The sequence below is a fragment of the Heterodontus francisci genome, unplaced genomic scaffold, assembly GCF_036365525.1.
Source record: "Heterodontus francisci isolate sHetFra1 unplaced genomic scaffold, sHetFra1.hap1 HAP1_SCAFFOLD_216, whole genome shotgun sequence".
Classification (NCBI taxonomy): Eukaryota; Metazoa; Chordata; class Chondrichthyes; order Heterodontiformes; family Heterodontidae; genus Heterodontus; species Heterodontus francisci.
This window is the reverse complement of record NW_027140566.1, coordinates 2,139,761-2,151,947: the sequence shown is the minus strand read 5'-3', so window position 1 is coordinate 2,151,947 and position 12,187 is coordinate 2,139,761. Positions and strand designations below refer to the sequence as shown.

General features: G+C 40.3%; 1 protein-coding gene across 1 annotated transcript in view; it reads right to left on the bottom strand.

Annotated features, from left to right (window-relative positions):
- The window catches only part of LOC137360167 (deleted in malignant brain tumors 1 protein-like), a 32,478-nt gene extending 20,678 nt beyond the window's left edge, over positions 1-11,800 (bottom strand). The window contains exons 1-3 of the mRNA XM_068025716.1: positions 11,726-11,800; positions 4,274-4,306; positions 2,913-3,227 (exon numbers count right to left, since the gene is read on the bottom strand). Of these exons, the coding sequence (XP_067881817.1) occupies positions 2,913-3,227; positions 4,274-4,306; positions 11,726-11,771 (394 nt within the window). The 5' untranslated portion in view covers positions 11,772-11,800. The remainder of the gene's footprint in view (positions 1-2,912; positions 3,228-4,273; positions 4,307-11,725) is intronic.
- Between the last annotated feature and the right edge of the window lie 387 nt (positions 11,801-12,187).

Sequence of the window (12,187 nt, the reverse complement as noted above, 5' to 3'; positions counted from 1 at the left end):
GCCAAATATCTGTTCAATAAATCTGTCATCTCCTTATTTTCCATTATTAACTCCCCAGACTCACATTTTATAAGTTCAACGCTCACGTAGTTACCTCTTTTCTTTTTTTTAAATGTATATATATTTATATATATAAAAACTCTTACTATCTGTCCTTATATATCTATCTAGCCTGCTCTCGTCCTCCAATGCTACCTGACTTATCAATGTTTTTGTCATCCTTTGTTTTTTAAAAATATTCTGTTCAATCTTTTGACCTGCCTCCCATCTTTGCGCAATTACAAGCTTTTTCTTTAAGTATGATACGACCTTTGGCTGTTATACTTAACCACGGATGGTGGGACCCACTCTTGAAATGTTTCTTTCTCGTTGAAATATGAGAAATTGTGTATTCTGAAATATTCCCTTAAATGTCTGCCACTGAAACTCTATTGACCTATCCCGTAACCTGATTTGCCAGTTCACTTTCGCTAGCTCTACATTCATGTCCTCATAATTGCCCTTATTTAAGTTTAAAATATTAGTCTTGGACCCACTGTACTCTCCCTCAAACTGAATGTAAAATTCAATCATATCATGATCGCTGCTACCAAGGGGCACCTTAGCTGTGCGGTCATTAATTATTCCGACCTCATTGCACAATACCAGGTCTAGTATATCCTACTTTCTGGTTGGCTCCACAAGGTATTGTTCCAAGAAATTATCCCGAGAATATTCTATGCAGTCCTCATCTAGGCTATCTCTGCCCATCTGACTTTTCCAGTCTAAATTTAGGCGAAAATCTGCCCCTAATTATCACTGTACCTTTCTGACAGGCTGCCATTCATTTATTCATTTACAACCCGCCCCACAGTGTGGTTAATGTCAGGTGGTCTGTACACCACTTCTGACAAGCAAATTCTTGCCTTAATGATTTTTCATCTCTACCCGAACAGCTTTTACATCCTGGTCTCCTGATCTTAGGTCATCCCTCACCATTGTGCTAATACCATAATTAATTAACAGAGCTACCCCTCCACCTGTTCCTAGCTTCCTGCCCTTCCTAAATGCCATGTATCCTTCAATCTTCAGGTCCCTGTCTATATATATAAGTGAATTAGACCTTGGTGTACAGGGCACAATTTCAAAGTTTGCAGATGATACAAAACTTGGAAGCATTGTGAACTGTGAGGAGGATAGTACAGATCTTCAAACGGACATTGGCAAGTTGGTGGAATGGGCAGGCAGTTGGCAGATGAAGTTCAATGCAGAGAAATGTGAAGTGATTCATTTAGGACGGACTGACATGAAGATAAAATATAAAATGAAGGGTTCAATTCTAAAGGGGTTACAGGAGCAGAGGGACCTTGGTTTAATAGTGCATAAGTCATTGACGGTGGCAGGCTAGGTTGAGAGAGCGTGCAATAAAGCATACACGGCCCTGGACTTTATTAATAGGTGCATAGAGTGCAAGAGCAAGGAAGTTATGTTGAACTTGTATGAGACACTAGTTCGTCCTCAGCTTGAGTAATGCATCCAGTTCTGGGCGCCGCACTTGAGGGAAGATGTGAGGGCATTGGAGAGAATACAGAGACGTTTCATGAGAAACATCAAGGTTCCAGGGATGAGGAATTTCAGTTATGAAGATAAATTGGAGAAGTTTGGATTGTTTTCCTTGGAGAAGAGAAGGCTGAGAGGTGAATAGACAGAGGTATTCAAAATAATGAGGATTCTGAATGGAGTTCGTAGAGAGAAACTGTTTCCACTGGTGAAAGGATCGAGAAGGAAATGGCACCGATTTAATGCATTTGGTAAGATCAGCTGAAGTGACATGCGAAAAACGTTTTTCATGCAGCGAGTGTTTAAGATCTGGAATGTTTGTCTGAGAACGTGGTGCAAGCAGGTTCCATTGCAGCATTAAAAATGGAACTAGACAGTTCTATGAAAAGGAAGAATGTGCAGAGTTATGGAGTGAAGGCCGGCGAATAGAACTGAGTGAATTTCTCTTTCAGAGAGCCCATGCAGTCATGACGGGCCGATTAGTCCCCTTCTGCACTGTAACAGTTCAGTGCTTCTGTGATATTGCCTCTCCTCCGTTTTCCAACCAAAATGCATCAGTTCACACTTCTCTGCAAGAAATTTCATCTGCAACCTGTCCGCCCACTTCACCAGCCTCGCTTTATCCTCTTGAAGACTATTGCAATCCTCCTTACTGGCCATGTTTTCAGGCAAACGCGCCTCTTTTCTTCCATTAGTTCAACGGTGTTGAATTTAATCGTTGCATCTACTTCCTGAACTATCTTAGCTCCTTTGTTTAATATTCTGTGCATTTTACTTTCTCAGTATTTCCTAAAATTTAAAAGACAATGCGCAGGCAGCGGTGGGATCTTAACGCGCAGTTTCCTCTTGTGATACCCACAATAACTGCGGACTCATTACTTCAGCTCCCCGAGGCTGAGAAACCTGCCTCCCTCCCTCCCCTGCTCCCCAGTCTCAGCTTCACAATCTGTGTAATACATCAGATCTGAGGCCAAGCGATGATTGCAGGCGGACAGCCGGTCTGACAGTGCATGTCAGGTAGCGGCTGCTGGGTTGATGAATGGAGAGTTGGATTGAGGTTGTGACATTTCCAGCCGTTCAGATAATTCACTGCGGATCAAGGGAAAATCTCAATGGAAACTGCTCTGTCTGCATTGTAAATGTGCTGAGTATCAGGTATTTGCTGCTGCCGGTGGATAATGTTTAATAAATATGGTGCTAATGATATAATTTTAAACAGTGATCCGAACATTAACATTAATTGTAACCGGAGATTACTGGAATTATTAACATCTGACTTTCCAGGGACTGACCATTCCGGATTGTTTTACTTTTGCTTCTTCCCAGATTCTATCAGCCGCGGTGGGAGACGGGAGACTGAGAAAGATTTTTACCTGAGCAGATGGCACCGGCATCATAGGAGTGTGGGTAGGAATAGTGATCCCATTGAGCTGACTCACAGTCCCGCAGAGCGGCCTCGGTCCCGCTGCACTTCACACTCAACGTCACAATGGGTCCGGACCCTTCCCCAAAGTGAGCCCAGCTTGGTGCAGAGACCGCAGTTCCGCAGCCCAGCTCCCAACACACAACAGCGGCGTCCTGCAGGTCCCAGTACGAGCCATACACAGTCCCCCACTGTCCCCTGTAGTGTATCTCCACTCTCCCAGCGCACCGACTGCCCCCATTCGCCAGTCTCAGCTTCACCATCTCTGTAAAATATCAGAAATATCATCAAGCGGTTATAGTGTGTTAAACCCACAGGTTCCCAGCGCACCGACTGCCCCCATTCACCAGTATCAGCTTCACCATCTCTGTAAAACATCAGAAATATCATCAAGCGCTTATAGTGTGTTAAACCCACAAGTTCCCAGCGCACCGACTGCCCCCATTCACCAGTCTCAGCTTCACCATCTCTGTAAAATATCAAAAATATCAGCAGGCGGTTAGAGTGTGTTAAACCCACAGGTTCCCAGCATACGAACCCTCCCCATTCACCAGGCATGAATTGATAGGAACATCAGTCTGCACTCAGAACCCTAATAAAACCCGAAGTAAATATTACACATAAAAGAAAAAGGAAACTGAAATACTAATAAACGGTGCAAACGAGCAGGGAACCAGGAGACAGCCGGATATTCCCACCAACACAACTGCTCCAATGGGAACGAGGTGGCGACAGGCTCAGAGTCGAATTAACCGGCAGAAGTGGGGAGATGGGCGTGGCTGTAATGATCTCATATTTAAGTGCTCAGTACTGATTGGGCGAACACAGTGAGATCCCAGCACCACGAAAGAGCAGGGGAAATTGCCCCCTCACCCAACACAGCCAATAAAGATAGGGCTGGATGATGATGTGATCAGGATGTCAGCACAGATCGGTGAGGTGGACCTTTGGACCGGCAACAATGTCAGTGGAGGTGATTCTTCACACTCTGCTCTTCAGAGACCCTTAATTATTGTCCCACCACATGAAGACAGCAGTCATCTCTTAGCTAGGTAACAGTGTGAGTGGAGCTGATTATTCTCACTCTGCTCTGCAGAGACCCTCAGTTACTGTCTCTCCACATGAAGGCAGCAGCCATCTGTCAGCTAGAATTAAAGATCTTTACTATCACAATGAGCAACACACTCCCTTTCTGAGTAGCAACAGGGCAACGTGATCAAAAAGGTGCTGCGACTGTCGCCCAAACTTAATATTTAATGGGATGGGTTGGAGCAGAGAGATAGCAGATAGTGTGAAAAAAAAGGCGATTACCTGACGGGCCAGCCTTACTGTTCCCAGTTCTGCCTGAAATGAGAAGTTAACAATTAGAGTTCACTGGGAAAAGAAATGAATGAAACTGTCAGAAAGAAAAGACACAAATGCAACTAACTGCAGGGTCATTATTCCCAACACTTTGCGGAAGAAATTATAAGGGATATGTGATTTCATTCCTTAAAACAGAAAATACAGTTTCTGCATCAAATTAATATTGGTAATGGGCCTAAATGTATCCAGAATTGTTTTCACATATACACACACTGACACCCGGATACACTCTTCCCTTGTGGCGGTGGGTGGGCCTTATGTAATACCAGTGTGAAGGTGCCTGAGAAGGCGGTGGTGATGATCCTCTCCCTTATAGAATTTTACAATGAAACAGCACAGAGGGATGCCATTCGGCCCTTGGTGCCTATGCTGTCTCTTTGTCAGTGCAGTCTAATTAGTCCCACTCCCTTTCCCCATCGCCCTGTAAATGTGTGCTGATGGTGCTCTGACCATTGATGACCTGTGTAGGTGCCCTGAGAAGAGAGTGGTGATGGATCTGCTTTTCAACTCACTGGTGATGGCACGCTCAGTGAATTCAGTATTCTGATCTAAAGTTCGAGAAGGAATGGGAACATTTAAATTCTATTAAAGATTTTCCGATCCTGTGGTAGATTCCGATGCCTTTTAATTTACTGCAAAGTCTTCCACCTGTAACTTTCAAAGTTTCTATAAAGGTTTAATTGGGCCTTTCTGCTGTTCAATAAAATATATAGCTTCCTCAAACAAAACAAAACAAGATGAAGGATCTGTCAGTCTCCTAACTCCCTGCTGACTGTGTCTTACTAAGTTGCTGCTGTTCCGATTCTCTTGTCACCTGCCTCGCCGACGTGCCCTATTCTTTTACCCGTTAATGATGTTCGATCAATGGTCCTCCCGTTTACTGGTTAAGTGTTTATGCTTTTTAAAAATGCAGTCTGTCGGTTGACTCTCCCAATCCCCCTGATGACAATTTGTCTCACAGATCTCCAGGTGTTTTTCTATTAACACATTATATACGATGGAGGGTGTATTGAGCTGCTCCCCATCTCGCTGATCGCAATGTGTCTCACAGATCTCTAGGTGTTTTTTTAATTCTCAACATTACATACTATAGAGGGTGTGTTGACCTGCTCCCAATCCCCCTGATCACAATGTGTCTCACAGATCTCCAGGTGTTTTTACGATTCTCAACATTATCTACTATAGACGGTGTGTTCATCTGTACCAATCCCCCGATCACAATTTGTCTCACAGCTCTCCGGGTTTTTTTTCTATTCACAACGTTATATACTGCAGACAGTGTGTTGACCTGCTCCCCAACTCCCTGGTGAAAATATATCTCCCATGTATTGTTGTCTCTTTGTATACTCTGGTGATATATTATTGCCAACGGGACACCAATTCCTGTCCTCAGCTGTGCCTTCTGAGGAATCTTGAATGTGTTACATTTTCCCAACTATTATCTCATTGGTCTCTTTATGCTCCTAATTCGATAATGTAAATAGTGTGTGACTTCCTCCCAGTAGGAACCTTAGCATTCCTACCAACTTTTCGTGATAATAGTCAGTTCCCATACATCCCCTTTTCCAGTGACCCAATGACAGACGAGGGGGAATAATCTTTCAGTATTTACTGATAAACGGTTCCAATCTCAGTGTTTCTGTAGAGTCCGTGAATCTTCTTCAATCCATTCAGTCATTTCACCTACTCTTCATGCATTTATCATTTCAGCCTGTAACCACCCATGTAACACTGGACTTTTTTTTCCAGATAATCCAGTGGTTCAAGGGGAAAACCCACGAGCACCTTCTTAGGGAAACTAGGGATAGAGTACACATGGGTGCAGAACAATATCGCCAACATGACGATAGTGCTTCAAGAAAACACCCCGCCATCCCATCTGGCTAAGTAAGGTTGTTCTGTAAATTCTGGCTAGCCAGCGAGCTCATATCCCGAAAATGAATCTAAACAATCTATAACCGAGATTCCCATATTTGTCTATTCGACCAGTTTATTTCTTACCATCTCAGATAAATGTTCTGTCGTTCCCCTTTCTCAATCATTACTATATTTCCATTTATCTGCACTACTCATATCTGCTGACTCCTCCATTTGGCTCTCTTATCCTTCCTCACAATTTGTAACCGCTCTCATTATTTTTCTTGAAAATGTTTGAATGCATTTCTTTGTGTACCGTTTTCCAAATCACCTCCACATACAGGGAATATACCCATTATTCCCAAACTCTTCTGGTCGGCCTCCATCCCGAGGTAAACTTCAACTGATCTAAAACTCTGCTGCTGTTATCCTGGCTCGGACAGTCCCGCTCACCCGTTTCCCCAGCTCTCACCGACAAGTGGTAACTCCCGCTTCCCACACCTCAGATTTCGGCGGTCGCACCATTACCTTCCTGATGTTTAGACTAATGGGTTTGGTGCAAAACTGTTAAGTTATTTTAACATTTTATACTTATGTCAACTTGCTATTGTACCGTATTACTACAAACAGTAACATGGAAATATTAATTATAAATAACAATCAACTCAAAGGAGGTGAACTGAAACGGGATAAACGTGGGATATACAAAGACCAGAATTTAAACTCTTGAATGTGTCCCAAAACCAGGGATGGAGTGGTTTAGGGATTACAAAATACAGTCAGTACAAAGAGTTTATCAGTACATGCTTGTCACGGCAGATTATTAGGTGGGTCAAGAATCAAAATAATTATATTTAATCAAACTATTTTAGTTCCAATTTGAACTACTTCCACAATTAGGTGAGCTCTTGTAGATTTCAGAAGCAAATTAATTGATAGAATTACAGTTATTATAGCTTGCACTCACAAGCAAAGCACTGGACAGAAGAAACTCATATCAAACAATCCGGATTCTGTGCGTCAATAGCATTATCTGTAAGTTTTAGCAATCACTATCCATAACACATCAGCTAGTGTCTGAAGAAACGTTGCCACGGTTAGAAATAACCAAACACGCATCAAAAATTTACAGTACCGAGACAATTTGTTCTGGGCCCTGTCTATTGAATTGAAATATGCAAACGAATTCAGGGTTTCTTCCACAGGTGATCAGAGTATGGGACATGTGGAAGGACATTAAAGAATTTAATAGGAGTAGGATTAGGCCAGACTGCCTACGCAGCCTACTCCGGCATTCAGTAAAATCATGGCTGATCTCCTGCCCCAGATCTACTTTCCCACCTTTACCCAGAGACTGGGAAACAACTCCAGATCTTTCATTAAACACTGCATCGCACCATATAAAAAGTATGGGGCATGTGGAAAGAGATTCAGAAACGCGTCTGGATATTAAATATTACATCAAATGTATGAATCATATAGAAAGAGACTGAGAAACACTAATTATTACACAACACCGTGCACCTAAATGTATGAAATAGAAAGCATGATTTAATGTGAAAAGGCTTTGTTTTGAAGATTGTCGGTGACTAAATAAAACTGTTCATACGTCAAATCCCCTGAAAACAGTAGCATCATTTCTGGAGGGTGTAATTGATAACTCTAATAATAATCAGTACAAATGTAGCAATATTGATTGCACCTCCTGTTAATATATTATACAATATTCATTGTCCTTTCTGAACGTTCCAAATTCTGTAAGAACTATTTAATCTAATTCTCTGTATCACACGGCACTTTACTGAGAAATTCTGGGGACAGATATCTCAATGTGGGATGAGTCGGCTAGATGCAGATCGCAGTATACTGCAGTTCTGACTCCCATACACTCGATTTTAACACTGAGCAATTTCTACTTCCAGGAGTCTCGTTTTAAACGCCTCATTAGAATCTTAACTCCAGTCTTCAGCGTCTGTACGACAGCCATAGGAAACAATATAAACCCAACTCTTGCGGCATTTATGTTCAATTTTGGTACTAAAACTGAATTTAACTCAATTCTCCTCTGGAAACACAATTAAATGTTAATCAGATGACAAATATTAGATCCGCTTTTGCTGTCAGCGACAAAAGTGGATAACAGTTGCCTATTTGAATTTGATGAACTTAAAATCAAACAGGACAAAATGTATTTAATGACAAATTTATAAATTAAGGAAACTGTTTCAATATTCACTTTATACGATCTCAATAAATGACAAATTAAAATAAATATGCACATTTCGTATAAATTGATTTTGATCTGGGGCCAATTGCTAAAAAAAAGATTCAGGGAGTCAGATAGATTTCATACTTTCTCTTTGTTCTTTGGCTTGCAGAAAATACTCTTAAATGACCTTCAAATTCAGGATTTTAGAATACAATCCATTTTACAAAAACAAAAGACAATTCATCATGGAGGTATGCAATAACATTTAGGGAGAGTTTTCCTGTCGTGAACCAGCATTTGTTGTCGATAGACATTGACAAATGTAACCAAACCCGCACCGGAAACAATGAGAAACTGAATCGAATCATCCACTGAAAAACTCTGCAAAAATATCGAGCAGGTGGAAGGAGACTATTCAAGATATCTCATTAAACAATTCGCGGTGTTTTACATAAAAGGAGCATGTGGAAGGATACTTTGCCACAATTATTATTACTTTACACTGTACATATGAATATGTGAAATAAGTTGAGAATTTACAATGCAAAGTGCTACAGTTGCAAGGTCATCATTAAGAAAACAATAATAAATGGAAAATCCTCCGGAGATTTTGGAATGTTCAGTAACATTATCTTTTGGAGAGGCACGTCACAATTACAGTAATAACTAATGCTAATTGAAACAATATTGGTTCTGCCTCCAGTTAATATTATACAATATGATAAGATCATGTACAACACTCTAACCTGGAACAAACTATTTAAATTATTTCAGTTCCATTCAGTATGTCGCATAGGGTCAGACAACACTTCTACTGTGAAATACCTGGGACAGAAATACCCGTGTGGGTTCATTCGGCAGTAGATTTAGCTTTGACTGCTGTTCTATAATCCCTGCATTACCATCGACCCCACACCCCAAACCGCGAGACCTTCTACTCTCTCAGTGATCACGTTCTACTGCTAGATTGCTGTGTTTAAATCATCTGCTTCGAATTTCAACACCAGTCAGTTGTGTCGGTACAAGAGCATCAGAGGATCAAATAAAACAAATTGCCACGGTATTTGTTTTCAATTTTGGATTTAAATCAAAGTTTTACACATGCCCCACCTGGGGATTTAGACGACATGTTAATCAGACACAAGCTATTATAAAACAATGTTTTCTGATAGCAAAAGAATGAATAATTGTTCCCTATTTAAGACTGACGGAATGTAAAATCAAACCATCAGCTCAAGCTCCGTATTCAATGTGAATTCTACAAATGTGATAAACTATTTCAATATTCTCTTCATATGATAGCAAAGAATAACATTGTTTTATGTCATAAAGCATGCCTGCTTTTAAAAATGATTCTGAGCAACTAACGATTGGGGAAAAGGATACAGGGATTCAACCTGCTTCATTGTTTATATTTTCTGTGGCTTGAATAAAGTTTTCTTTAAATAATCCACAAAACAGGATTTTACTCTCCAATTATTGCATATTCATGGAAATATAATTCGTTAAATACAGAAAGTATCTGATAACACTGGGACTACGTTGTCCTGTCAGTAAACCAATAAAGTATTTTTATAGACAGAGATTAATAAATGGAACCAAACACACACGGGAAATAGTGAGAAACAGAATTGAATCATCAATGGAATAACACAACAAACATCGAGCCGTTGGAACAATAATAAAGAACAATATCGCTAACTCTTTACACACAACATGACACTGTGTGAAAATATGTGATTGGGAAAATTGAACTATCTTTAGGCACTGTACAAAAATGAGGAAATAGTAGAATTAATTTAATATAAAAGATATTGATCTTGAAGATCATCACTAACTGGTCAATAATACAGAGCAAATTCCCCTACGATTTAGGAACTTTCAGTAACATCATTTTTTGCAGAGTGCTCGTGAAAATTATACTAACAATAAAAACGAATTGAAAAACATTGGTTCCATCTCCAGTTGAGTGCTTATTATAGAATGAATATAACACTTCAACACTGAACAAATTACTTTAAAACATTTAGTTTCATGAACTGTATCACTAGGACAGCAGACAGCACTTGTATTGAGAAATATCTGTGACAGGAATGTGTGTGGCAGTTCATGTGGGCAGTTGATGTAGTTTTGACTGATGTTCAACACTCAGTGAAATAACTTACACACAGACCTCGAAACACTCTATTCAAACAAAGACGGCACTCTGCTTCTATCAGACGCGCTTTAAATAATCAGATTAGAATTTCAATTCCAGCTGGCTGTGTCAGTATAAGAAACACAGGGGGAAATATAAAACAAACTCCCGCAGTCTTTGTGTTCGATACAAATTCAACTGGGAATTCAAAATACCCGTTAATTCGATGTAAAATATTCCAAACTCGTTTCATGTAACCAAAACAATATTACTGTCAGCAGTAGCTCACTCTGGCCTCTGAGTAAGGAGATGGTGGGTTCAAGTCTAATTCCAGAGACTTGAGCACAAAATCTGGGCTGCCACTCCAATGCAGTACTGAGGGTGTGCTGCACTGCCCAAGTGCTTTCCATCGGAGGAGAAGTTAAACCGAGGCTCCGTCAGCCCTTTCAGGTACACTATTTGGAGGAAGGGCAGGGGAATTATCCCTAGTGCTCTGGCGAATGTTGATCCCTCAATCAACATCACACACACAAAAAAAGTATTCTGGTCATTATCACATTGCTGTTTGTCGGCGCTTGCTGTGTGTAAATTAGCAGCCACGTTTCCTATATTACAGTATGGACAACACTACAAAACAATATCGAATTGACAGCAAAGCCCTTTGGGACGTCCTGACGTCGTAAAATGCGCGAGATAAGCGCAAGGCATTTTTATATAAATGGAGGTTTATTCCTATTTGTAGTTGAAAGAACTTAAAATTGAAACATTCAATCCAAAATTTGTAGTAAATGAAACTACTACAAATTATATTACACAGTATCCATTTCATACCATCCCAATGAATGACAACTGAAAATAAAATAGATCCGTTTTACGTAAATTGATCTCAGACACTGACATATTCTATTCTAACAGCGAAGTGTCTCTTTTTCTAACAGACCCTGCTTAAATCGACCCATGAGATTTTAAACGCCAGTCTGCTCTGTACGAGCGGCTGGTAGAAGGCAATAAACAAGTGCCAATATTTCATTAAACTCTACACAAGAAAATTAAAATGTATAAAGCATTATTTACTTTCCACATCTCCTGAATGGGTTCTGTATTAAAGATGATAATTAGATTAATAATATACATCTTGTAATAATAATCAGTGTATCAGTAAATAACATAATGCATTCAAAAATCTGTAACTTACAGTTCAAAAGCTGCAGTAGAGACAGGGTCAGGAAGGTTTGCATCATGGTTCTGGCGCTGGGTACAGCGATGAGAACAGAACATTACCCGAACGCAGTTCTCAGACACTAAGAGCTCCTTACAGCAGCTTCTGAAACTTTGGCTGTTGTGGAAATTAATTCTTTGAGAGAAGTTTCTGCAGAAACCAATGTTTCCTTCCAAATAACCAATAGATTTTGACTTGTGTGAACCGTGAATTACAAGCTGGTAAAATACACCAATGAGACGAAATGTGACCATTAATGGATAAAATGAACCCAGGTTCCAACTACCAGCCTATCCTGCGAGGATAATGACGTGTGACAGTGTGAAAAGTAAATGAATCACTGATCTGGCGTCCAGATCATAGATTCATAGATGCACAGGAAAGGCCATTCGGCTACTTTAGTCAGAGTCGTCCCTTTGAAACAGCTATCTAATTTGT